The sequence below is a fragment of the Meriones unguiculatus genome, chromosome 7, assembly GCF_030254825.1.
Source record: "Meriones unguiculatus strain TT.TT164.6M chromosome 7, Bangor_MerUng_6.1, whole genome shotgun sequence".
Classification (NCBI taxonomy): Eukaryota; Metazoa; Chordata; class Mammalia; order Rodentia; family Muridae; genus Meriones; species Meriones unguiculatus.
Window position 1 is genome coordinate 19,492,357 of NC_083355.1, and position 27,872 is coordinate 19,520,228.

The 27,872-nt window shown below is 51.9% G+C and overlaps 1 protein-coding gene across 1 annotated transcript; it reads left to right on the forward strand.

Annotated features, from left to right (window-relative positions):
- Positions 1-27,779, forward strand: Mpp3 (MAGUK p55 scaffold protein 3). Its single transcript, XM_021642772.2, has 19 exons — positions 1-228; positions 1,238-1,365; positions 1,642-1,760; positions 1,983-2,060; positions 3,527-3,607; positions 3,869-4,006; positions 6,047-6,128; positions 10,301-10,386; positions 11,777-11,851; positions 14,922-15,118; positions 18,461-18,525; positions 19,794-19,814; positions 20,334-20,375; positions 21,322-21,486; positions 21,582-21,662; positions 23,207-23,300; positions 23,524-23,632; positions 25,598-25,720; positions 26,713-27,779. The coding sequence occupies exons 2-19, from the start codon at positions 1,341-1,343 to the stop codon at positions 26,887-26,889; spliced, it is 1,758 nt and encodes a 585-aa protein (XP_021498447.1). The 5' UTR covers positions 1-228; positions 1,238-1,340; the 3' UTR covers positions 26,890-27,779.
- Positions 27,780-27,872: the final 93 nt, after the last annotated feature.

The window sequence follows — 27,872 nt, forward strand, 5'->3', positions numbered from 1 at the left end:
GGTCGCGCGCGGGGCCGGGGGCGGGGGCGGCCGGCGGGGGGCGGCTTGGGGGCCTGCGGGGCCGCGCTCCGCCCCTCCGGGCCCGCGCCGCGCCTCCGCCCGCGCGCGCTGCCCCGACCCCCGCGCGCCGCGGCAGGGAGGGGCCGGCGGAGGCGGAGCCAGCGGCGGCGGAGGCTGGAGGCTCCCGCGCGGCTCCGTGTCACCGATTCCAGATCCCGGCGCCGAGAGGTAGGAAGCGGCGCGGGGGGCCGCACAAGGGACTCGGGGGGCGCGGCGGGAGGGGGGCGGGAGGGGGCGAGGGGACCCGCCCCTCGCGTGCGCGGCAGCCTCGCGGTCCCCCTCCCCTCTCCAGCGGGGGCTCGGCTTGGGGCCCGCGGTCCCGCTCGCTGCGTCCCGTGCGTCCCACTCCTTCCCGCCGCTCCGCATCCCACCCCCCTCCATCCCCGGAAACCTCGGGCCCAGCCCCACCCCCCTCGCCCGTGGTGGTGTTGGTGGGGGGATTCTCATCAGATGCGTTCGCGGCTTGTCCCCCCAGGTTCTTTTGGAAAGCGGCTGGAGTGAGGGGGTTGGGGAGTCGGGTGGGGGGCACAGCTGGAAGCCACCGACGGGTGAGCCCGGCGTGGGGGCGGGGGCCGGGTACCATTCTTCTGCCTTTCGTGTGGCTGGTGCTCCACACGCAGCGGGCTGGCTCCCTGTCTGCCGAATGAATGAATCATGAGTCCTTGTCCCTGTCTGAAGGAGGACTTTTTGAGGTCCACGTGCTGCAGAGCACCTGCTGGGGAGGGGCCTCTTGGGATGGGGCCCCTGCTTCTGGTAGAGCAGAAACTCCGCTCTCGCTGCCTGCAGATTGAAGCTCCCTTCGGATCGGGGACTGGGAGGTGGGGTAGAGAGTAGGAGCTCTTGCAGGCCTTAACCAGGTACTTGTTGAAGGGATGTTGGGACGCAAACAAGCACTCTTAGAAGGTGGCAATAGAGAGGGCAGAGCATTCCGCACGAGGCGGGGACTCTTGGCACTGCCAAGGTCAGTGATCTGGGTACCTGTTCTGGCTCAAAACTTACTTAGGGACCCTCGGCCTCTGTTTCTACGAGCATTGGTGTTTATCCTTCAACGTTTTATGCATGGTCAGAAAAGAACATGGCATATTGGGGGCATCCGACAAGAGGTGCCCCCTGCCCACCCTCCCCCCTGCAAAAAGTGACTCCCCCCGCCCTTTTCTCATTTCTTCTGCCCTCACAGAGGTCATAAGCAGATGCTGGTGATGTGTGTTCACTGCTGAGTGATCCCTCTCCTACCCTCACAAACTGTAGTAGGGTCAGTGGGGGACCTGCCAGGCACAGGCATGCCAGTGCTGTCTGAAGACTCGGGTGAGTGTCCTCAACCTGGGCTACACCTGCCAGACCTCCCAGGATTGGGAGTGGGGGTGGGGAAGCAAACCAAAACAAACCAAATGCAGTGCAGCCGTGTGGCCTCTGGAAACCATGCTGCCTGCCCACCCGCCCAGCGGCAGCCCTGAGCGTGCAGGGAGAATGCCGTCAAGGCAGGACAGGAACTGTGTCTGAGAATCTTCTCAAGGACAGCAAGTCCCACTGTTTCTGGATCTTGTTTTTGTTTTTGTTTTTTTCCCCTCCACTCTCTCTCAGGTTTGCATGAAACCCTGGCACTGCTGACCTCTCAGCTCAGGCCTGACTCCAACCACAGGGAGGAGATGGGCTTCCTGAGGGATGTTTTCAGTGAGAAGAGCCTCAGCTACTTGATGAAGGTGAAAGCCGGCTCAAACCCGCCCCCCCCCCATCCCCAAGGGAGGCTCTCCCTGTCATCTCAGCCACTTCCCTGCCCCATGAAGGCTTTTTAACTCATTAGGCAGGGCTTTCCGTACACACTGCTGTGGAGGGGACCCGGCCTGTGGCCCTGGGTGTCACCACAACGCTGGGGGGCCGTGTGTGGTGTTCAGGGTAAATCAGGAATCCAAGTGTCTTTGCAGATTCACGAGAAACTCCGCTACTATGAGAGGCAGAGTCCAACGCCAGTCCTGCACAGCGCCATGGCCCTTGCTGAGGATGTAAGCCCCAGATCTTAATGTTTTGACTTAAGGTGGCGCACCCCCCCCCCAAGTCCAGAAAAGGCTCTAGCTCGCCTTGTAACCACTGCTTAGCTGGGAACGTTAAAGGTTGGGAGCCTGAGAATGAAGAAGAAGGGATTGCTTCCTCCCCCCTCCTTTAGGGTCTCTGTCTCTCTGTCTGTCTGTCTGTCTATCTCTCTCTGTGTGTAGTCTGTATTTGTGTGTGTTGCTGGGAATCAAACTTGAAGCCTTGTACACGCTAGGCAAGTGTATGGCCGAGCTGTAGCTCCAGTTCTCTCTGAGCTTTCTGGCATCAAGGAGAGCCTTGTTAGCCTTAGCGTGGGCCAGGAAACATGGTGATTCCTGCTGACTGTGTATTCCGGAGCAAGCCTGTTCCCTCAGCTGTAAAATGAGAGCTTTGGCTCCTATCAGCAGCTCCCCACCTGTTCCAAGAACTGGTGATATTAGTAGGTCAGAGAGTGCCTTGTACCTTGAGGCTGGCATGAAGTCCTCAATTCAAGGGACTTCATGCTGACTGGCTCTTGTTTCTTGACTTTTCATGGGCCCAGTCCTGTGGGTTTTGGTTTAGCTGTCTGGGTTGGTGACTTAGACTGACTTCTATATAGATCACCTAACATCCAGCTAGTTAACTGGGCTCTTTCCCTGAGAGCCTCAGGCCACAAGGACACTGCAGAGGACGGTGGAGTCCGGCTGACCCTGTGCCTTGCACCTCTGCAGTGTGATCATCTGGAGTGGGCTCCATCACCCAGGCTCTGCACTGCCAATTTTGCCACGAGCTGTGTGACCTTAAAGAGGTCACTCGAAGCTGGGCACGGTGGCACACACCTGTAATCCCAGCACTCAGGGAGGCAGAGGGCAGGCTGATGTCTGGGAGTTTGAGGCCAGCCTGGTCTACAGAGGGGGTTCCAGGACAGCCAAGGCTACATAGAAAAACTCTGTCTCAAGTGAAACAAAACACAAAAAGAACTCACTGGACCTGCTTGCACACCCCCCCCCCCCCCCCGTTTCCTCATCCCTGGAAGAGCTTAGTGTGAGAGACTGTTCAGCCAGACAAAGCTGGGTTTGAACTCTGGCTGTGTCACTGTGTGCTTTGTCATCCTGGGCAAGATTTGTGCTCTCTCAGGGCCTCATCCTTCATAGCAAAATTAAAGCACTCATAGCTTCCAGTTTGTCGAGGAGACCCGTAGAAAGCAACAGTGTGTGTTAGACTCTCCCTCTGCATGTGTGTGAGTGCGTTCTGGTCCCTGGCTTAATTCCCCCAGAGCCTCCACCAGTCCCGGAGTGGCTGGTGTGACGTGTTTCTGGGTGTGCTGCATTCGTTCCTGAGAGGACCCTTGCGCCTGAGGCCCAGGGAAGAGGGCTTCCCCACCCCCCACCCCCCCAGTGCCGGGATTCCAGCAGGCTCCCTCAGGGGCACCTCAGCCTCCTGTCTCCTTCTCTTACAGGTGATGGAGGAGCTGCAGGCCGCCTCCGTGCACGGTGACGAGAGGGAGCTGCTGCAGCTGCTGTCCACTCCCCACCTCAGGGTAGTCATGCCATGGTCCCCGCACACCCACACAGCTGTGTCACCCGGGACCTGGGATGGGGGTGGAGGGAGCGTTGGAGATGGAGTCCTGAGATGGAGAGGAGGAGGAGGCTTCTGTGTGAAGGATCCTGAGAGATGCTCTGAGGAGGGGGACGACTGTTAGGCAGAAGACGTGAGCCCCTCGCTACCCCTGCCCAGCCAAGGGCCTTATCTACCTTTGTGAGGCCACAGAACCAGCCCTTTCCTCTGGCTTTTCCGGCAGGCTGTGCTCATGGTACATGACACGGTCGCCCAGAAGAATTTTGATCCCGTCCTGCCCCCTCTGCCCGATAATATCGATGAGGATTTTGAAGAGGAATCAGTGAAAATCGTTCGCCTGGTGAAGAATAAGGAGCCCCTGGTATGTGCCTGCCTCTCCCCCCACAATCCTTTGCACCTCACCTCTAACCCAGAAAACCAGGAAGGCCACCCTACCAGATCCAGGGTGACTGCTGTTCTCTGTGGCACCTTGGTGTGCAGGACACTTTTTTTCCTGAGTGGACACAGTGCCTCTCAATCGTGACTAGAGCATTTCATGCAGTAAACAACCCGGATGTCCGGAGACCATGAATGTCTTGCTCAGATGCTCAGAGACAGAAGTTAGCAGACTCAGACTGAGCCAAAGGTAGCCCACAGCTTAACACAGTTGTTTTTGAAAGCAAGGTGATGCCTATTCATTTGTCACGAAGAGTAACAGCAGTGGAGACCCGAGCAGCCCCCCTTCCCCCACCACCAAAGCCTCAGACATGTCTGCGCTGTCCTTTATGGACAGAGTTTGCTGATCCAGCTCTGAATACAGCTACACAGTGCAGGCAGCAGCCACACTCCCAGAGGCTGGCAGGTAAGCGAGGTCTGTGCCCCTGCTTTCAGCAGCGGTGGACTGGGCAAAGAGGCGAGTTTGTTTATCAGAGGGAGTGGAAGATGTTGGAGGATTTAGAACCCCAGAGCTGGCACTCTCTGGGTCCAGTTCTCCCCAGCTGCCCTGTGATGGGTGAGCCATACCCCCGCCCCCCCCCCCCAGATGAAGACGTCTCTGGTGCCTCTGCTTCCTCGCCTGGGCCATGGAGTAGGCGTACATTCTGGTGTTCCTCCTGTGCACTCGCAGTGTTGGGGGGGGGTGGTGGGTGGTCCAGAGAGGAATATGTGATGTGCAGTGACGTGGGAACTTTGGAGGCCAGGGCCCAGGGAGCCTCGGGAGATGCAGGGGACGGCCTCTGTAGTCAGAAGAATACGTTTTTTGTACCGATGACGACACGGACGCTGTAATGACAAATGTGCAGTGTTTTGAGTGGATAATCAGTAACAAATGACGAACATTTATTGGACACTTACTGCTTACATGTCACATGCATTTCCCTTCTGGGACCCTTGTAACAACCTTTCAGGTTAAATGCTCTGCCTCATCCCAGAAGAGGAGGAGGCAGGCTCAGAGAACACAAGGTACCCTCTCAATGACACAATAAGTCTTCTAGTCAGTGGCTGAGTTGGAGACAAATCTTGGGCTACCTGTGCTTGCCCTACCTCCTCCCTCCACCCCATGGTGACATGGCCTTACTTACTTGATACAGGAAATTAGGAGCTCATTAGTGCCTTTTTTTTTTAATCCCTGAATATTGTGTGTGTGTGTGTGTGTGTGTGTGTGTGTGTGTTTCACCGGCCAAATCCTGGTCCCGATGCTCTGGGTGGGAACATAATTGGTTCCTGTTGGCAGCAGCAGAAGGCCCAGGAACACTGGGATCAGCTCGAGGCAGGTTGAGGATTTGCGAGCACAGACTGTCCTCATTATCAAGTGTCTTTGCAAGTGGCAAGGGCTGGTGATGAGACAGAAAACACTGGGTTTGGCATCCTCAAAAGCTCTCCCCGCTTCCATGAGGGTGACTTTGAAGATGTTTAGCTTGATGCCCAGTCCTTTGTGCAGTATTTATTTATATAAAAATTCTAATTGAATTTATTTGGGGGGTGGGGTGTTTATGTGTGTTGTCACAGCACAGATATGGAAATCAGAGGACAACTTGTGGGAATTGGTTCTCTTTCAGCCATGCGTGTCCTGGGGTTGAACTCAGGCATGGTAGGAGATGCATTTATCAGTCGGCGCTCTCTTCGACTATTATTCTTTTTTTTTTTTTTTTTTTTTTTGAGACCAAGTCTCAAGTAGCTCAGGCGAGCTGCAAACTCCTTATGCAGCTGAGGATGACCTTGAAGTCTTAATTCTCCATTCTCCACCTCCCGAGTGCCTGGATTGCAGGCTAGGGCCACCCGACCTCACTCAGGCAGAATGGATCACTGTATTTTGTAAACTGTAAAGTGTGGCGCTTTGCTCATTTACAACACCCTCACCCCCCATCCCACCCCCCTCGAGGCTGCCTGCCTGGAGCTTCATTCGTCCCCGTCTCTCATTCAGGGTGCCACTATCCGGAGGGACGAGCACTCGGGGGCCGTCGTGGTGGCCAGGATCATGCGAGGGGGTGCGGCGGATCGGAGCGGTGAGTGGAGCCTGTGGAGTGATGGGGTGGTGGGGGGTCCAGCCTGGCTGAGATGGTGGCTCTCTATCTCCCCACCTCTAGGGTAACCTTTGCGGGAGAGGGATTTGCTTTGCTTTGCTCTGGGGATTGCGGATAGAATTCTCAAGCTCTCAAAGGTCAATAGGAATTTAGTAGAAGCTTAATAGGTTTGGAGTTCTCGTGGGTGATCAGGAAAGGGCTCAGGCATTTGGTGCAGGCAGAAGACTACAACTCTTAAGCTTGGAGATGGGCTTAGCTGGGGTGCGGACGGGCCCTGCCACCTCCAGGGTCCTCATCACCTTTGAAACCGCCGTGGACAGGAGTATGTTCATGACCCAGGTGGAAAACATGTTGATAGTCATCAGTGCATGGAAGATCTGGTAGATAGGCCTCTCGGCGTAGGAGGACATTGCCCTCCAGGTCTGGGGAAATGACCGGAGATCCCAGACCTTACTTCCTAAACTAACAAGCATACACATTGGTAACATACAATAGACTCTGGTTCAGAAATCTGTGCCTCCTATTGGTGGCGGCTGTTGCTGCTGGCCCAGTGCCCACTCCTAGTAACACGAGAGGCCAAATTATGTCAGGACACTTGTCATTAAAGTAGCGGCTAAGTGCTGCGTGGGGTGGCACTTGTGCCTGTAGTCTCAGCTGCTTGGGAGGTTCAGAAGGGACTGTTTCTTGCCTATAAGAGATCAAGACCAGCTAGGGCAATATAGCAAAAGCCTGTCAAGGTAAATAAATAAAGCTGGGTCAGGTGCACAGATAAACCGGTGTTGTAGGTGGTGATTAATAGTTACTATTGATATTATCTTCTGGTAAAGCTGCTGTTAATCCTAAAGAGCTGTATACTCAAATCACCACACAGACACTGGGATTTATTTAATTATCCTAGAACACAATGCTGGGCAATAGTTGTTCCATCCTAAACCTCCAAGCCCCTGTAGTTTCTACCATTTAGATTTCCCACATTATACTTGCTTTTTGTGATATATTAGGTCCAGTCCATCTCTCCACATTGTTCCAAGACCTTTCCTCCTGCTTCAGTTCTCCCAGCTCTCCTGCCCTTCTCTCCTCCTCTGCCTCCCACCTTCCTGTCCTCTGGCTCCTCCCTCTCTTCCTGCTTCCTTTCCCTTGCTCAATATTGTAGCTAGTTGCTTTATTTTGGCATGTTTACACAAAGTTGAGACAGGTGATGCTTAGACTAAGTATTACAATGCAATGTCCGGATGGAAACCAGAGAGTAGGGGAGAGAAATCAGCATTTGAACGAACAAGGGTAAGGTTCATTTCAAAAGAACATTATACCAACATTTCCCCCTTTAAGTCCAATAAAAGGCTTCGTTTCTTTCAATACAATAATAATTATGAAATTATGAAAACTGTTAGGTAAAATCTACATGTGCAATGTCCAGTCCATGTGTACTTAGCAACTTAGGAGAAAGTATCTGATTATCCTATCTATCTTGACAAGTTTAGAGTTCTATACCTAAATTAACCTTTATCCTTATTGGTATTACCTATATGAAAGGATTTCTTAACTTCTAAACAACTTAAGCTTAAATGTGGCACTATGACTTTTTGGTCTTCAACCCCATCAGAGACTTGAGAAGGAATAAAATTAGGTTTTAGAGTAATTAGGTAGTGCATGTTAGCAACTTCCAATAAATAAAAAATTGACAGAGACAGTTTGCTGCCTGAACAGTCACCCATAACTCTTTATAACGTTGGAGCATCATCTTCAGCCTTCTGGCTCAGAATATTTGACAGACATATGTAAAGCAGGAACTATTTAGGACTTGCTTACCCTGTCATGGCAGAGTTCGGCAGTCGACTTGTCCTGCATTTAAGTTTGCCCATTTTAGGCAGAATTTATCTGTCATGACACAAGGGTATTTTCTTTACCTGAGTGGCTCGTTTGCCACATTTGAGGCCATCTCCATATGGAGTTTCTTCGATGCTCATTATCTTCCTCATTATCTTCTTTCAGGTAGGCGGGGTGCTGCCAGGAGATTACCTGTCTCATTGTCAAAGAATCTTTAAAATAATAAAGATACTTTTAAGTGCCATATTCTGTAGGTGTCTGAAGTTTTTGAAGACTACCTATCTTTATACAATCGATCTGTCTACAAAATCGTGTCTATCTGTTAAACTAGGATGTATACCCCTGTGATAAATCAGACTAGTGTCTGACATGACTATGACTTGAATGACTAGCAATTAACCTGCATTACTTAATATCCTAACCAGTTTTTGATAGCAGTTTAAAAGTATAAGTATTGGAAGTAACCTTGAAAGTGTATCATTATACTAGAGCTTATACCAGTGTGTCAAAAATACTTATTTTTGCATCAATATACAAAATCCTATGCCAGAGTTAAAATTAACCTTATTGAGAACAAATAAAACCCTAAGTTGCGTAGATTCAATAATCTACCTTTTGATTTATTCCCATAAGATATCCCTGTATACTTTCTTTTTAACCCCTTTTCTCCCTATCTAAGAAAGAAAGATAGAAAAAGGAAAAGAGAGAAATCCCTGAGTCTAACCTTGTTTCACTCTGAATAGGACCATTAATAATTTATAAACATCTCCCAATGACAGTGAACGTTCGTAGCCATAGAAAATAACCAAAAACCTACCCAACCCCCTTTAAGGAAAACTGGTCGTCGTTCTTATGGATTTCTTCTAGCTGACATTTTGGATATGCAGAAATCCTGGCAGGGGGCCCAAAGAAAATTGGGAAAAATTGGTTAATGAAGCAAGCAATAACAGTTGTGGTTCAGTGTTTGAATGTTGAGAAATTTCAGGCTTAATAAAAGTCCTGTTTGGAACAGTCTAAAATGCTGGACCAATTAAGATTAGTAGCTTTCTTCAAGGATCTCTTGGGAGCAGGCTTTGATGAGAAATAGCAATTGAAGCAGTTGAGGCAGGAACAAGCAGAATGCTGGAACATGCAAGATGCTGGAACAGATATGTCAATGTCTCAGCATGCTGAAGGATGAATCCTGTCAGGTTTGATCCAGCATCTCTGGTGCCCAGTTCTTTTTTTTTTTTTTTCAGCAAACATTATAGAGTTCTAAAATTATAAATGTATGAGATGTGCAGGATGAAACTTAAACTGTAAGCCAGTTTTTATCTATGCCAATTAAAAGGTTAGCATAATGCATTTTGAAGATATTATAGCCAAGGATTTATTGGCCAAGTATTGTTGAAGTTTTGGCTGGAGACATATTTTTATGTCTCAGTTTTAGAGTTGTTCCCATGTAAAGGGATCAGCAATATAAGTTACCATTATTATTGAACATACAATCATTATCATGTTGAAATCAAAACAAGGTTGAATAGATATATCTTTTGGGGCTCTTGCGAGCCTGTTGTATTAGGCCAAGTTGCTACCTATTTCCCTAGAGAAGCCTCCCATTAGAGAGACAAGCTGGTTGCCTTGAGCAATAGAAAACACATGTTTTAAGTAAACTTTATATAAATATAAATATATAAAATATAAACTTTTTAATTTAGAATATAAGCATACCGTAGGTATCTTGTATCTTTTTAGAGGTTTCTTTCTTTCTCTCTCTCTTCTTTCCTTCCTTCCTTCCTTCCTTCCTTCTTTCCTTCCTTCCTTCTTTCCTTCCTTCCTTCCTTCCTTTCTTCCTTCCTTCCTTCCTTCCTTCCTTCCTTCCTTCCTTCCTTCCTTCCTTCTTTTCTTTTTTGTATACAGTGCTCTGCCTGTATGTACAACTGCACGCCAGATCTCACTATAGATGGTTGTGAGCCACCATGTGGGTGCTAGGAATTGAACCCTGGACCCCTGGAGGAGCAGCCAGTGCTCTTAACCCCTGAGCTGTCTTTCCTGCCCCCTCTCGACAGCTTTCTATGCTGAGACACCTGTGTGTGCATGCCAGCTCAGTTACTTCTTAGCAGTGTGACTTCTGCAGGGCCACTGTATGCGCCTGGCTCTCAAAATGTACCTTGTACATGGGACCTTCCCAGAGAATGGTTTGGATTCGATGCTGAGTCTGTGTCAGTCTTCCGCATCTTTAGACCTGAATCTGCTCTGCAATGGCCTCCCCAGTGCCCAGAGGCATGAAGTCCAGTGTAAAGGACTGTTCTAAGTGCTGAGCTGACCTCCATCCCCATGTCTCCTAGGTCTGGTCCACGTTGGCGATGAGCTCCGAGAGGTGAATGGCATTGCTGTCCTGCACAAGCGGCCGGATGAGATCAGCCAGATTCTGGTCCGTGTGGCATGCCTGCAGCCAGGGTGGGGTGGGGTGTGTGTGTGTGTGTGTGTGTGTGTGTGTGTCTTCAAAGATCCAGAGCAGGGGCCCTCCCAGAGCCAGGGCAGACCTGCCTTTGCTTCCGTTTGGGTGAGGAGGGAGCAGGCAAAATGGTTTCTGGTTCACCCGCCTCTCTCTCAGCTCTTCTCTTCAGCATGGTCGTCCTCTTCCTTCAGCCCAGCTCCCTTGTGGGAGAACCCTTTCAAGTTTTTAGCCTAGTCCAACTGATTTTCAGCCTCCTTGAAGGCAATTTAGAGAGAGGGTTTTTCGGCTCGTGCATGGCTGTTGTTGGCGTGGAAGAAGCACAAAGCACTTTATGACAGTGTGAAGATTCGGGGGGATGAAAACAACATGACAGTCTGTTCTGGGGCAGAGGAGGCAAAGTGGAGATGGCGGCGAGTACCTCTGCAGCTGTGACGGGTCCAACCCTGAGTGTCTTCCGATGACTCTGCTAACTTCTGATGGTTGTGGGGGTGGAGCAAACAAGAGCAGAGCTAAAGAGATGGGCTCTCCTTCAGCACTGCCCACCCCCACCCCACCGTTGGGAGATACAGATGTAGCTGGTCCTTTCTGAGCGTCCTGGGCTCCTGGTTGTGGACACCCAAATAGCCGAAGAGGGGCAGGAGAGATGGCTCAGTAGTTAAGAGCGCTGGCTGCTCTTCCAGACGCCTGAGGTTCAGTTCCCAGCACTCAAATGACAGCCGACAACCGTCTATAATTCCAGTCCCAGGGGATCTGATGCCCTCTTTTGGCCTCCACAGACATCAGGCATGCACATGGCATATAGACATACATGCAGGCAAAACACTCACATACGTACAAAAATAAATAAAAATTTAAAATAGCCAAAAGAACATCAGGAAGGGGAGGTCTTAGGATCCCTGAGGTCTAGGGCTGTGGGGAGTTGGAATTCAATGCATGCCTGTCTTGCATTCTCCTTAAAATCTTCAGCCTCTCTGTCTCATGAAAAGGCATTGTGTCCATTTCCTGCTTTTCCAGCCCGGCAGTCAATATTAACTATCATAGGCAGATACTTGATATATGTATATAATTTATTTTTATCCTATGTGCACTGGTGTTTTGCTTATATGTATGTCTGTGTGAGGGTGTTGGCTCCCCAGAACTGTAGTTACAGGCAGTTGTAAGCAGCCAGGACCCTTAACCACTGAGCCGTCTCTCTAGCCCCAATCCTCGGTTTCTTAATAGCAAATTCCACCAGGACAGAGGAGTGGAAGCCGCCGGCCTGAGTCTCATTCTGAACGCCCGTCCATTATTACACCTGGGAAGTGAGACTGAGGCTCACGGAGCTGGGCTGGAAAGCCACAGCCTTTGTTCCCTCTCCCTTCAGGCCCAGTCCCAGGGATCCATCACCCTCAAGATCATCCCTGCCACCCAGGAGGAGGACCGCTTCAAAGAGAGCAAGGTATGGGGTGGGGTGGGGGTGGTCTCCCTGGCGCTTTCTCTGCTGGGGCCAGGGTGGGTGTTCTGCACCTTGCCAGCCTTTGGACACAGTCGTCTGAACAGCTTGTGCTCCTGGCTCTAGTAACCTGTCTCCAGCCAAGGACTTTAACAGTCCTCCGTGACTCACTGTGCCCTGCTGTTTGGAAACAGGAATTTACATAGCGTGCTAACAGAAGGCAAGCTTACTGCAACTGAAGTAGAAAATCTGGGCCACGGAGAGAAGGTGCCTGAGGAACTGGATTCTGGACCAGTGAAGTAGCTGCCATTTGTTTGGTTGTTTGCTGGGCCTACCTTTGGTGGCAGAGTCTCTGTGCTGGGTTCTCTGATTCTTACTGTGGGAGCAGAGGCTGTCCCACTATGCATCTTTTGGTTCTGGAAGAGTTCATAGAGCCAGAGCTATCTCAGAAGGCATTCGGAGTGGGCACTGGGTGTTGGAGGGAGACAAAGATGGTTACAGCTTCAGAGAGAAGGTCAGACCAAGGTGTCTCTTAGACAGGGGCTTGGGAGCCTCTGGTGGGTCAGCACATGGGGGGCTGGGGTATCTGAGAGAAAGAGCAGCGTGGTAGGGCTTGAGGGTCGGGTGGAAGGGCCGTTGCTGGGATGCGAGTCCAGCTGTGAAGGGCTCAGCACAGCCCTTGCCTAGTTTGGGTGTTCCTGTGAGCTGAGCCTGGCTGCCATAAGGGTTTGAAGGCAAACGATTTATTTGGTGGGAATAAATCATTCCCTGACCCCAGGCTGCATGGGTGGGTGGGGGAGGGTGGAGAGGAAGGGCAGGCAGTCCTACAGAGCGCATGCTACCCAGAAGTCACCACCCACCGGGTGCCTGGTGCTTAATCTGCTTTTGGGATCAGAACATTCATGTTCTTCCCAGCCAAGAGCTGGGGAGGTGTGTACGGCAACTCCTACCAGCAAACCCTGGGGCTTTGTTCTTTGTAGTTCCTGACTGCTAGATTAGAGCCGAGCAGACTCGGCAGCCCCAGGAAGAAGTCCGCAGGCAAAGGGGTGCAGGTGCTAGCCACTGAAGTCAGCCAGTGCTCACTAAAGTGGCAGAGCCCTGGGGACAGCCCCGTCCTGGTGAAAAGCACAAGCGTGAAGATTGGATGAGAACTTGCGGGGGTCAGTTTGCCCCTTTTACGGTGTAGGTTTTTGGGGATCGAACTCAGGATGTCAGGATTGGCAGTGGGTGCCTTTGCCTGCCTTGGTGAGGGGTTAAGGGTGTTCCTGTTTGTTCCAGCCACGAGTGTGTTTTAGATAGCTCTCTGTAGCCCCTAGAGGAAAGGGGAGTGGGCAGAGGCCAGAGGCAGGGAGGTGCAGAGCGAAGCTCTTTCGAAGGCCCAGATAGGAGATTATTAAGAAACTCAGAGGAGGGGCTGGAGAGCTGGCCCAGAAGTTAAGAGCACTGGCTGCTCTTCCAGAGGACCCAGGTTCAATTCTCCACACCCACACGGTAGCTTAAAACTGTAACTCACACCCTCACACAGACATACGTGTAGGCAAAACACCAACACAAATGAAATAAAAGTAAATACTTTTTTTTTTTTTAAATCACAGAGGATATCGAGGAGGGTATCAGTTTGACTTTATAGTGAATTTGGCCTTCAAGTTCTTGGGCATAAGGCAAAAAGGGGGATGGAGCGAGTTTTGAACTTTCCATCAGGGAGTGGAAGGCTAGGCAACCCCAGGCTTGCCACCGTGTGCCAAATTCACGAAGAAAGGCACAGGGCGGCCTCTGGCCCAGCAGAGATGTCAGCGCTTTGTTGATGAAAGACAGATGACGAACGGGGACAGCTGCTGTCTTCACTGACCTCTTCTTTTCCAGCCAGCAAAGGAACCACCTTTCCATAGCTGTCTCTTCCTAGTGCTCTTGGATTAAATCCCAGGGAATGAGAGATCGTGACTCCTGTATGGGACCACAGTATCCCGTAGGGCTTGATGCAGGAAGAGAGCCTGGTACCCCCGCCCCTGTAGTGTCTCTCTTTGGGTGAGAGTACCTGCCCCTACCGCAGAGACCCACAAGGTACTTTCTGCAGTCTGGCTTAAACTTCTGTTTTTGCCACATGAGGGAATCTGAGACGGGTATGCCTGAAGATGACCGTCGATCTTTCTTTCCTTTTTATTTTGCCGCGGAAATAACGGAGCCTACATGGCCTACAGCTAGAACACTTGCAATAAGTTCATAGCGCTGAGTGGTGAGAGAACCAAGAGATGGGAAGCAGTTCTGCTGTCCTGTCCCACCTTCCCTAGAAGGGAGACGTGGCCAGGAACGTGGCAGACAAGGCAAGGTGGAGCTGTCAAAACTGTGGGTGCCAGTTACCCACTTGGGAAGTGAGGGCCAGATTGGCCACAGCGGTTTTGTTGCTGTCTGGGCCCCTTCCTCTGAGGACCTCTAGGGTCCTGTATAGATGGCGTCCTGAGTTCATCAGGAGCAGTTGTAGTTAAAAAATAAATAAGTAAATAAAGAGGGGCGGATCAGGTCTACAGGGAAGTGCTTTGGTTGGAAAGACAATGTCAGATGAGGGGCTTATGTACACGTTTTTTGTTTTGTTGTGTTGTTTTAACACTTTCATTTTAAGTGTGTGTGTGTGTGTGTGTGTGTGTGTGTGTGTGTGTGTAACAAGGAGGCCAGAGGGCAAGTTGCGGGGATTAGTTTTCTCCGATGGAGGGAATTATGGGTAGAATTCAGGTGGTCAGGCTTGCATAGACTGCCCATTGCCCACTGGCCCCTGTCTGATGAGTCTGTTTGTTCGGTTTCGGTGTTGGCGCTGGGGATGGAGTCAGGGTCTCGTACATGCTAGGCGGGCACACCGTACCGCCGAGCCGTGCCCCAGCCACTCATTGTCCCATTACCTGTGGGATTCCTGACTCAGGTACCCCAAATGGGCGAAGAACACTAAGAAACAAATGCAGGGCGTTGCTCGCTCGCTTTCTACTCTCGGGGCCACTTGTGTTTTCTCACTGTGGGTGGCCACTGTCATCACGAGGCCCGTGCCCTTGTCTCGAAGGGGCCCCTCACTGCAGTCCTTGCCATCCAGGTGTTCATGCGCGCCCTCTTCCACTACGACCCTCGGGAGGACCGTGCCATCCCCTGCCAGGAGGCGGGCCTGCCCTTCCAGCGGAGGCAGGTCCTGGAGGTGGTGAGCCAAGGCGACCCCACCTGGTGGCAGGCCAAGAGAGTGGGAGACACCAACCTTCGAGCTGGCCTCATTCCCTCCAAGCAGTTCCAGGAGAGGTAGGATTGGGGTGCTTCTGTATTTGGGGTGGCTGATGGTCCAGGTACATGGAAACCCCTTGAGTCTGGTACCTCAGTGGTGGGGAGACCACTGAGGTAAACAGCATTGTTCTTGTGTGTGTGTGGGGGGGGGTTCTGGCCCCATAGCCAGTGGAGGTGGCCATTTGAGATTTAAATAAATGTATGGACATTTACTTTTCTTTTTACCTGACTCTAAATCTAGGACCCGGCTAGGTAGGCACTCTGCCCCTGAGCTCCAGTCCCAAGCCCTGCTGTTTGACTCTTTTGAGACAGGGGTCTCGCTAAGTTGTGCCCAGGCTGGCCTTGAATTCGTTTCACAGCCCCGGCTAGCCTTGACTTGCAATCCTTCTGCTTCGGCCTCCCCACAGGGCTCCCATCAGGCCCAGCTGGACATTTGAATTAAGTTAATGTATACAGTTGTCCCTTGGTAGACTCTGGGGTTGCTCCTAGAACCTTCTGGATACCAAAGTTGGTAGATGCTTAAGGACCTTGCATAGAATGATGTTGCATTTGCATATAATGCCTCTGTCCCCCGAATCCTCTTGGCATTTTGACTCTTCTCTGGGTGATTTACGAGGCAACATTGTGGTGGTTTGGCTGCACAGGCTCATATATTTGAAAGCTTGGGCCTCCGTTGGTGGAAGTATCTGGGAAGGATTAGAAGGTGCGGCCTTTAGGAAGAGATGTGTCACCGGGGGTGTGCTGTGAGGTTTCAAAAGCCAACACGGGACCTGGTTAGCTTTCTCTGCCTTGTGCTTGTGGATTGAGATGTTAACCCTCAGGACTGCACCAACACCGTGCCAGCCTGCCCGTCACCATACTCCTCACCATGATGGTCACAGATAAACTCTAACCCCCTGGAACTGTGAGCCCCAAGTTAAACACTTGCTTTTATAAGTTGCCTGGGCCATGGTGTCTCAGCACAGCGATAAGAAAGTGACTAAGACACCCTTTCAGTGTGAGTGCTGTGTGAGTGCAGTTTGGCCCCTGGAATGTGTAGGGGGTGATGAGAAGAGAGTCAGGGCACAGTCAGTATAGATATGGGGGTTTTTCCCGAAAAAATGTTTTCAAGCTGCAGTTGGCCAGCTCTGCAGATGCGGAGCTCATGGATGCAGGGCCAGCGATACTCATAATATGAATGAACAGGAAGCAGATTGCTAAGTATGCAGAAGAAGGGGGCATGGAAGAGAAAATTGCCCAAAGTCTTGCCTGTGTCCAAAGAGCACAGTTTATTATTTCCCACCTGTGCTTCCTGTGTGTGTGTGTGTGTGTGTGTGTGGCGTTGCACACGGAATTTCTTTTTTTAAACTTCAGAATTTGGCATTAACGTTTCCCAATTTTATATATTCCTCCGATGTGAGCCTAATGGTTGTGTACTATTTCATTAGGAATGGACACTTGATCATCAGCTGTTGGTGTCTATTAGGGTTGTTTTAGATTGTGTTACATGTCTTTTAAAAGTTATTCTTTGAGTGTGTGTGTGTGTGTGTGTGTGTGTGTGTGTGTGTGTGCCTGGATATACGTTATGGGCACCATGTGCATGAGGGCATTGGGTCTCCTGGAACTGGAGTTACAGGTGGTTGTCAGCTTCCATGTGGCTGCTGGGAAGCGAACCTGGGTCCTCTGCAAGAGCAGCAAGTGCCCGTAAGCACTGGGTCATCTCTCCAGCCCCTGGGCCATCTTCATTCATTTATTATCGTTGCTGCTGTTATTGTTATTGTTGTTGTTATTATTTAGTAGTTTTATTTTGAGGCTGGATCTTGCTCCTTAGCCCAGGTTGACCTCGAACTCAGGGCAATCCTTCCGTCTCAGGCTCTCGAGTGCTGGGATTTCAGGTGCGTGGTAGCATGCTTGGCACTTGTGTCAGGCACCTTATCCCTGCTGTGAACCCCTGCTCTACCCTGAAGTAGCTCACAGTGCAGAAGAAAAACCAGGCCTTCTTCCAACACACGCTTTGTGTAGAGTCAGCTGGTGCAAGGGACATTTTCTTTGTGACCATGCACCCTGGTCCAGGCATGAGGGGAAGGCTTCATGGAGGCACGGTCATGCCTGAGTTCTTCTCTGTGGCTGTCCTGTCTGGTGGACTCCAGTTTTTCTCTGTTACTGGTTGCTGTAGCGATCGTGCACATGGAAGGGTCTTCATAGCTCATATTCTCTTAGGCTAGATTGACAAGAGGGTAAATTCTGGGGCATTGTGGGGGTAGATAGGACTGTGCCACCTCCCCTCATCACATCCCTCAGCGTACAGGATGTAACGGTGGCAGACCTCAGGGCCCACCCACTTCAGCGTGGACGCTAGACCGAGCTGTCTGCCTTAGGAAATCCTTAGGCTTCACCCTGAACGCACTGAAGCGGAAACTCCAGGTCGCTCCTCACAGGTGCCCCAGGGGAGTCCAGGGTCTGAGGATTGCTGCTGTTTCCTCAGGGACCCCCAGCCGGGCCTGGCTTCATATTGGATGTGCATGTGTGGAGGTCAGGGTTAACATCCAGTGTCTTCCTGATTGCTCTCCACTTATGTTTTTTTTTTTTTTTTTTTTTTTAAGACAGGCTCTCTCACTGAACCTGTCTCACTGATTTGGCTAGTCTTGTTGGCCAGCGAGCCTCAGGGATTCCCCCGTCCCTGCCTCCCGAGAGCTGGTATTACAGGTTTGCGTCACAGCGTCCAGCAGTTGTTTTATTATTGTTGCTGTTGGGTAGGTTTTTTTTTTTTAATTGTAGGTGCTGAGGCTCGAACTCAGTTCCCTCAGCTTGCATGGCAGCCACTTTACCAGCCAGGCTATCCCTCTAGGCTCTTGCCTGCATTGGAAATGTGGAATCTGGATGCTGCAAAAGTTGTGGGGTGATGGTTGAACGAGGGAGGCCTGGGTGACTGGCTGTCTGGCAGCCATATTGGACGCTGGGGAAAGGTAGTCTCTACAGTAATGGGGGAGGGTAGTACTTCAGGGTCTGACCCACAGCCCTTCCTGAGAGTCCTGAGATGGGGAGGCCGAGTAGCGGTGGAGAAGAACCACTCTGCCTCAGGAGTCAGCCACAATAGCGTAACCAGCAATGGTGACTCGGACACCAGCCAGCTCCTGTGGCCGTCTTGGGAAGGACAGCCCTTTGCAGGCCCGGAGAGTCTGGTTTTTCCTCCCTATAAGCTGGTCAGCTCTGTGAGAGTGTCCCCCTTCCCTCCCCAGAGCTCACCGTGAAGTAGGAGATCCCGGGAGTGCCGAGGTGTGCTCGGCCGTGGGATGCAGCCCTTGGTTTGCCCAGGTTTCTAGAAGGCTCCTTCAGCTGCCTCTCTGACCCAGCTGCTCATGTCCGTTTGTGTCCCTGCAGGCGGCTGAGCTACCGGAGAAACACCGGCACCTTACCAAGCCCCCAGAACTCCAGAAAGCCCCCCTGTGAGTAGACTGACAGGTGGAGAATAGGCGGGGGGGGGGGCGAGAAGCTGTCACTGAATTGGAGGGAGGAGGCCCTGTCTGAGCCTGCAGACCTCCAGAAGGAGAAGGTGGGAAGAAGCATGGGGAGGGGAGATGGAGGGCAGCTCCTGGAGAGGAACTTTTATTCTGTGGTCCGTGGAGACCCCTGGGGGGCATGTTAACGCCAAGCCAGGCTGGTGTGCGACCTCCTGTGTTTGGAAGAGGGTGCCCAGCTCTCAGTAACCTCCCAAGGAGCACTTTGAACTTGAATATTGTAGATAATATTTTGCCTCAGGGTCACTCCAGTGCAGGTACCCTCCCCCAAACCCTGCGCCACGGATTGGACAGCCCACTGTGGTCCAGGAAAGCTCTGTCCAGCCTCACCTAGGGAAGCCAAGAGGTCGGACACCCTTGCTAAGTCTCCTTGTACCTCTGTGACAGCATTGGGAGGCTCAGACTGGGAGAATGCTCTCCAGATTGGAGTTTGAGACACGAATTGCGTTCTAGCGCCTTCCGTGTAACACGAGAGACGTGTTAAGAAATTCTCTGTTCTCAAGCAGATTCAGCTGGTGCCGATACTCTTCTCTGTACAGCACAATACTCTTCTCTGTACAAGCCCTAAAATCAGGCTTGCCTACCGCCTTGCATTGTTCCAATCCCAGGGCCTCATACACACAGGGCAGGTGCTCTATTGCTGAGACACAGAAGGTGCTCTGTTCACTATAGCCCTGTGAAGAGGCTCGTGAGGTTCAGGGTGGGCTGAACGGAGACAAGGCAGGTCTCCGTCCTTCTCAGGGAGGGGCTGTCCCAGAATCCACCCTCTGTTGGTGTTGGCTCATAACTGAGTGACGGGCCTGTTCAGGCACCTGCATTTTCCAAGCAGGTCTTAAACCCCAGAAAATGGGGAACAGTTCCTTTCCCCAGAAGGAGTCACTCCACCCGTCAGCCAGCCAGCCATCGGCAATGGCCATGTTTCCAGGCTGCTGTGTAAGTCAGCCAGGAGGCCGCTTTTACTGGCCACGCGCTAGCTCCCTCTGGCTGCTTGTGGGCCGCACACAAGAAGACTAATTAGAGCAGGGCTCGGGGCTGAGGAGCGCACCACCGCTCAGATCATAGGCGTGTTGGAGCAGGGGAGCGGGACAGATGGAGACCTCCCTGGGCTGCAGGGGCTTGTGGGCCGCCTCTTGGCTGCAGGGCTCCCTAGTTCCCTGCACTAACGCTGTCCCATCTGTCTTTTGTGCAAACTGCAGATGATCAGCCTTGTGACAAAGGTAGGCCTGACGTTTGTCCCCCGTGCACATGAGTGAGGCCCCTCTTCCATGGAGCATCTTGGGGCCAAGGGGGCTGGTTTTCCTCCCCACACCTGGGTACCCATGCCCAGATGTGTGAGGTGGGGCCTTAAGGCCCCTCCCCATTATTTCTGGCATTAAAGGATGATGCTGTGACACCCAGTGCTAGGTAGGAGTCGAGAAATATGAAGGCAGGGCCGAGGGGTAAGGCCTTCCACCTTCCATTTCTGTGTCCCATCTGGAACCCAGAAAGACTGGGAGGGGGCTTCCCCCCCCAGAAACTCCACCGAGGGCTAGAAGAGTTAATGGGGCCTGTGCCTGGAGAGCAGAACAAAATGGATGACCTGGTCCTGGGGCAGCCAAGAGATAGAATTCTCTAGAGCTCCCCAGGGTCACCATCCCAGGGGCCTCTGCCTGGCTACCCAGGGCCTGGGGCCCTGAGGGCTGGAGGTGTGTCTTACGTAGCTCACCCAGCTCCCCACCTCTCTCTTTGCTTTCCAGAGACCTGTGATTGTGAAGGGTACTTCAAAGGACACTATGTGGGTGAGTAGCAGGCCCTCCCCTGGCATCCTTCCCAGCCCACGCACAGGCCCAGGGTCCAGAACCCGAGATCTAAGCCCCAGGATCCTGTCAAGGGTTGCTGAGCAGGAGTCCCTCTTCTCCTTGCAAACAAGCAGTCAGCCAGCAGAAGGCAGCGCCCACTCAGCCCCAGGCCCGCCCAGCTGCAGAGCTGGAGAGAGACACTGAGCCCTGGGTTGACACTCATTTTATCTCATCATCTTAATCGGAGTTTATTCAGGGTGAACCTCACCAGCACACAGTGATGGGATTTGTTTTACCTGAAGGTTACAAAAGACAGGCAGATGTCTCCCAGTGTTTATTTAGATGTGATTACAAACTCATAGAATTAGGCTGAGAACTCCTGTGCACTCCACGACAGACTCGGGGTCACCTCACTTCCTCATTTCCTTTTCTGCTGCCTGTCACCTGAGAGTTAATGAACACATCCTGTTCCTTTATCCCCAAGTCTGTTTTTCCTAAAGACAAGGACATCCTGTGACAAGACTTCAGGGTAGCGATCAAATCCTGGACATTTCCTTTTGCATACAATCCTATTGTTTTATATGCGGTTATCAAAACGTCAACAATGTCCTTCAGAGCATTTCCCCTGGCCTGGGATCCAGTCTAGACCCATCCCCTTGTATGTCTGAGCTTCTATTTTACAGATATGCAATTTGAGGCTTAGAGAGATGGAGAGACTTAACCCAAGGTCAGTCACATGCCAAGGGAGTCAGTGACCTTGAACTCCCTTCTTTGGATGTGGGGACCATTCTTTCTTCTCGTCAGCATGCTCCCTGCGCTGGCCATCCAGGGCAGGAGGCTGGACAGCCAGGCACCGAGCCTTAGCTCCATGCCTGGCTAACTGGAGAAGGTCTTCACTAGGGGATCGCAGGAGCAATGCCACCTTTTTCTCTTGTCCCTCCCCAAGCTGGTCTTCGGAGAAGCTTCCGACTGGGCTGCAGGGAGAGGCTGGGAGGTTCGCAGGAAGCAAAGGTGCCCTCGGGGGCTGAATCTCAGGTGCTGCTGACCTACGAGGAGGTGGCCAGGTACCAACACCAGCCTGGGGATCGGCCACGCCTGGTGGTTCTCGTTGGTAGGTGACATCCTGAGTTTCCTAGTGGCTCCTGTCCTCAGGAGACGTAGAGATGGAGCTCAGGAGAGGCTGAGTCAACCTTCCCTTTGTTCCAGGGTCTCTGGGAGCAAAACTCCATGAGCTGAAGCAAAGGGTGGTGGCCGAGGACCCCCAGCATTTTGGTGTTGCTGTGCCACGTAAGAAGGCCTGCGCGTGCGTGTGTTTGTGTGTGTGTGCCCCCACCCCTGAGTGTTTTTCTGGGACTAGATTCTTCATGCTCATCTTGACTTTTTTTGGTGCTCCGGGTATGTGAGAGTCCACCAGACATTGCTATATGCATGTGGTGGGACCTAGGGATGATGGGAAGAGACTCTTCTCCGTGGCCCGCTAAGACCCTCAGAAACGGCTAGCTCACCATCTGCCTGGTGTGTGGCTGGGGAGGGAGGTGAGTCGAAAGCACACTTCAGGCTGGAGAAGAGCATGATGGTCACGGAAGCCACAGAGCTGGTGAGGGGAGGTATTCCTGTTAGCTGGATGCCAGCCTGGATAGGTGGCTGGGTACTCTCCCGGGTATTGTCAGCACGCGTGCTCTCTCGCGCATGCATACACACACACACACACACACACACACACAGCTTAAAGCAGGGTCAAATAAATGCCCTGCTTTCGCTCTCAGATGAGGACATGGAAGCTAAAAGCTTGAAGCAGGGATCTCTCAGAGATTATTCCAAAGCCCCAGCATCAAGAAGGCAGCCCAGCAGAGCAGCGGGAGGCCTGTGCTTGGCACAGAACCTAGAGATGGTCTCTGGCTCTGACTGGCTGGAGTTTGGGGCATGGTACTAACTGTCTCCAGGCCTTGGGTTCCCCAGATCCTTTGGGGTGTGGGGCTGAGGCTCAGCTCGTTAGAGAGCTTGCCTCGCATGCTTGAAGCCCTGGGTTCAGTCCGCTACACCAAGTGTGATGGTGTGCACCCTTGACCACAGTACTTGGGAGTTGGAGGGTGGAGGAACAGAAGTTCAAGGTCATCCTCAGCTTCATAGTGAGACCAGGCTACATGAGATCTTTAAAAGGCGGCAGAGGCAAGAAGACCAACAGAGCCAAAAAATTATAGGCCCAGGGGTCCCTGCAGAGACTGATGAATCAACCAAGGACCATGTATTGAGAGGACCCCCTGCTCAGATGTAGCACGTGGACAGCTCAGTCTCCATGGAGGGGTTCCCTAGTAAGGAGAACAGGGGCAGTCACTGGCGTGAATTTGGTTGCCTGCTCTTTGCTCAGCTTCCCCAGGTGTGAAGTGACCTTACTAGGCCACAGAGGAAGATGAAGCAGTCAGTCCTGATGAGATCTGATAGTCTAGGGTCAGACGGTAGGGGAGGAGGACCTCCCTTATCAGTGGACTAGGGGAGGGACATAGTGGGGGGAAAGATGGAGGAGGGTGGGAGTGGAAGGAGATGAGGGAGGGCCCTGTAGCCGGGTTACAAAGTGAATAAATTGTAATTAATAATAATAATAATAATAATAATAATAATAATAATGAAAAAAGATAAGTCTAAAAATCATGAAAAAAGTTTTTTAAAAAAGTGGTGGAGGGGCTTCTTTTGCTCGTATCGAAGAGTTGCGAGGTTTGGGGACACGTGAGGCACGGGAAGTGCCGATTTGCGCACACATCAGTCATGAGCTCTGGGGCAAGAGCACAGGCTTGCGGTTCTTTTTGGCCCAACAGTCCTTCTTTCTTTAAAAGACACCACCAGGCCCCGGAAGAGCCACGAGAAAGAAGGGGTGGAGTATCACTTTGTCTCCAAGCAAGCGTTTGAGGCCGACCTACAGCACAACAGGTGCGTGGCTTCGTGGGCCAGGGGGCCTCCTGGTAACTGCATCTCTGTGACCGTCCGCTGGTGTATCGGTTCCTGTGTCAATACCTGACCCCGAGGAGGGCTTCTGGAAATGTTAGGGGAGGCAGGAAGTGGGAGAGAGGTTGTATCCGGAAGTCCGCCTCTCTGGGTTTTGTGAGGTTGGGGTTTCTCGGAGACTGAAGCCTTCTCGTTGGTGGTGTTTTAGGTTCCTGGAGCATGGTGAATACAAGGAGAATCTCTATGGGACCAGCCTGGAGGCCATTCAGGCTGTTCTGGCCAAAAACAAAGTTTGTTTGGTGGATGTAGAACCGGAAGTGAGTTCCTGGGTCCTCTGGGGCTTGGGCGTCTGTGAAACCTCAGGCGGTGGGGGTGGGGCAGGAGGGGCGGGGAGGCTAGCCGTTCTGCAGATCAGTGTAAGGAAGTTTTAGGTCCGAACACTGACGTGTTGAGCATGTTTGGCCCTCTCCTTGAGAACTGGATGAGCTGGGTAGTGGTGGCGCACACCTCTAATCCCAGTGCCCTGGCAGGCGGATCTCCGTGAGTTTGAGGCCAGCCTGACCTACAAAGCCAGCCCGGTACAGCCAAGGCTACACAGAGAAACCCTGTCCCGAAAAAATAAAAACAACAACAAAAAAGAGCCCAAACATGCCCTGCTGTTCTCAAGCACGGGATTAATTTGAAGGAGCACCAGGCACTGTCAGAGAATCCAGACACCCAGGACAGTAACCCCTAACGGAGCAAATCATACACTAGAGCAGCAGGCCATGGCAGCACATGCCTGTAGTCCCAGAGCTGGGGAGGCTGAAGCAAGACGACCGTGAGTGTGAGGTCAGCCTGGCTACACAAAAAAAGGGTGGGGCGGGTCACAGAGACGGCTTAGCGGTCAGACTGCTTGCTGGTCTTCCAGAGGACCCGAGTTCAGTTCCCAGGACCCATGTTAAGTGGCTCACAACAGCCTGCAACTCCAGTTCTAGGGGGATCCGACGCCCTCTTCTGGACTCTGTAGGCACTGCACTCGTGTGCACACCCACTCACACTGAGGGACACATATATACATGCATACAATTTTTTTAAAAGTCCCTGGCTCTACCTGGCTAGTTGTGACAGGACAGAAAACTATTGGTATGTATAGCCAGGCCAGGCTGTCACTGCTCTCCTTCCCTGCCAGTCTCCTGCCTCTAAAACTGGAACAAGTTAGGGGGAGGTAATGTCTACTTTATTTGGGGTATTTATGCTTCTACCTCCTTTCTACCAACCCTAGCTGGGAGAGAGAAGGTTAGTGGGGAGAGGGGCCGCAGACCCCTTTACTCCTCCTGGCTGTTTAGAATCCATGGGTCTTTGGGAGATACACCAACCTCTATCAACAGCAGGCAGCCTCCTCCCACTGTTTCTCTTTGTATGCCCCAAACTGCTACCCGGTCCTTCTCTGGTCTCTCCAAACTGCCCCATGCCAACACCACACACCATACTTCACCTTTCTGGGTTCTCAGTATTTATATCCTCAGAGCCCTAGACCACGTCCCTCTCCGTGCCACACGAGGAAGGCTGTTAGCAGCTGGCAAAAGCCAGGCCCCAAATACAAGCCACGCCCTGTTAACCGCTGTGGACAAACTAAAACCCAACTAAAATCCCACACTTGGGGTTAAAACAAAGACATATTTACATAATGTAGCTGAGATTACAAAGAAGCCAAAACTTCCATTACAGGGAGGCCCAGAGGGAGGCCACAGACCAGCATCTTGAGACAGATGGCTTTGCTTTGCAGGGAAGAGTTGGGGAACGGCTTCAAAGCCAGTACTAGTTCCCCACCTCTGGCCTTCTGCTGGCTCTACAGGCGTCCGCCCACCTGCTTAACCTTATCTTTCAGAAAATTTCCCACACTTTGAACTCTACATCAGGATTTTTCCCCCTACTACAGGAGCAGAGTTTTGATACTGTGATACAAACTGGGAGCTTTATTTTACCCGAGTTGGATGGAAACCTTTTTCCAAAAGCATGTTCGGCCTGGAAGGGAACACCTCACTTATTTGGACACACTGAGAGTTGGAAAGTCAGAGAGGCTGGAGAGATGGCCCGGCAGCCAAGAGCACACGAGGCAGGGCTCAGTTGCCAGTTTCCGCTCCTGGTGGCTCACAGCTGCCTGTAACTCCAGCTCCAGGGAATCCACAAACCACTGCCACTGAGGATGGAAGCCTGGGATACTGCTCTTTCAGAATGTATGTGCTGTGATAACGTGTTGCAAAAGGCATGTAATTCTCTGAAACATTTTTTTTTTTAAGGCACTAAGACACCTGAGGACCCCTGAGTTTAAGCCCTATGTTATATTTGTGAAGCCTGCAATCCAGGAGAAAAGGAAGACGCAGCAAGCTTCCCCAGACTCCGAGGACACAGCAGCCCCACTTGTAAGTTTAGGAGTTGCTCGTCCCTCCTTTGAAGGAGCTGCTCCTAACTGACCACGGGCTGTCCGAGGAAGAGGGACAGAGGCCATAGCTTCTGTATAAGGCCTTCTTTCCCTTTTACAAGGTCACAGGGGGATGGGGACCATGCCTTCCAATCCAGGCAGGGTAGCTTTGCCTGGACTCACCACCTTGTATAACCTCATGTTAACATTCTCCATAAAAGGGAAGTGGTGGCTGTCATGGGCCCAGTGTGTGGGAGACAGACCACACCAGGCTGTTGAATTTCTTGGTTCAAACCCAAGTGTTTTGTGTGTGTGTGTGTGTGTGTGTGTATTTAGGCCTGAGTTTGATGGTTGATGTCATGTTTTCCTCTATCTATTCTCCACCTTATTTTGAGGCAGGGTCTCTCACCGAAACAACAGCTTGCCATATTGGCTAGACTGACTGGCTAGCAAGCCCCTGGAAATCACCTTTTTCTGCCCCCATGCTAGGGTTATAGACGCACACCTGCCCAGCTTATGCGTGGGTGCTGAACCTGGGTCCTTGTTCTTGCAGACACTTTGCCTAATGAGGCGTCTTTTCAGCCCCACCCACCCCCACCCTTTACTTTTGTGATGTTAAGGCCTCACTGCTAATCGATATAGATACATCTCCCCCGTTTATTTTTGGAGACAGGGTTCTTGCTTTGGAGACCAGGCTGGCCTGGAAACTCATGATCCTCCTGCCTCAGCCTCCCAAGTGCCGGGATTACCAGTACACACCACAGCATCCAGCTTCGTGTATAACCGGGTACACGGAAACCCTGGCTCTCAGCTCAGAGGTCCCCAGGGGATATTTTGTGAATGAGTGAGTGTGTCTGCTGTCCAGTGGTTTCCTTCCATGTGGCAGCTGCTACCCACAGGACACAGGCATCCACCCGGCACATTAAGTAAAGGTGGGGCCTGTCAGGGGAGCACCCCCTCCCCCCGTCACACACACTGCGTCTCTCTTGGCAGGATGAACAGCAGCAAGAGATGGCCGCCTCTGCCGCCTTCATCGATCAGCACTTTGGGCACCTCATAGACACCGTGCTGGTGAGAGAGGACCTGCAGAGTGTCTGCAGCCAGCTCAGAGCTGTCCTAGAGGCGCTGAGCAAGGACACGTACTGGGTACCCATCAGCTGGGTGAGGTAACTTCACCCCCATAGCATCCAGTCCGGAGGGACCTCGAAGATCGTAGAGTCCAGCCTCCCTCAGGTACCGCCGAGGAACCCCAAGTGCAGAGAGGAGCCGGGTTTCCCACAAACCGTCGTCAGTTCCCGAGCGTTAGTGGGAAGCCTCGCTTGCCGTTGGCGTTTCTTTGGTCTTGTCATTTGACTGCACCCCTTCCTTCGAGAGCCGGAGTTGAAAGGGACAGGTCACAGAACACCGTGTCATTCATTCAAGTCTCGAGGGCAAGTTGGCCTTGATTCTTTGTACCAAAGCTACATAGCCACTGTCTTTTGGGGGTAGTGGTGGTGGACTTATATGGTGATTTACAGCGATGTTTCAGCTTTACTCGATAGGACACTTCGCCGGTCCGTTTTTTGTTGGAAGTTGTTTTACACAGTGGATCTTCTGTGCAACCGACAACCGTCTGTCTTGCTGCACTGAAATGTTACCTTTGGGGGGTGGGGGTCGTGCTTGCCTGGTGGTGGAGAAATTGGTTCCCTGCCTTGGCACAGAGTGTGCATATGTGATGCATTTTTTTTTTTCCTGCAAGACAGAGTCGACACGTAACGGTTCACGTGGCTCACTAGGCTCTTCGACAATGCAGCAGTGCCTTCGGGGGCCCTTGAGGAATGTCAGGCTGCCCGTCCCCTTTCTGAATCCTCTCCCCGCCCCCACCCCACCCCCCATGCTCCTCAAATCGAGTCCTTGATGTGTTTGTCCTAGTCTATCAGCTGTCCCCCGAAACTACCTTGGTTCTAAACGGTCTCTATTTTCAGACCGGGCCTCCTGTCGTGCTGGGTTGTGGGGAATAAGACGACTCCCATCTGTCAAAGCTCTGTCTAAGCCACAATAAATCAGTCCTGTCAAAAGTATATAGACTCAAAGTGTGGGTTGTCGTGTGGTCTCTTGAGAAGTGATTTTTGCCCAGGGACTATGACAGGGCCTCGCTGCTCAGAGAATTCTGC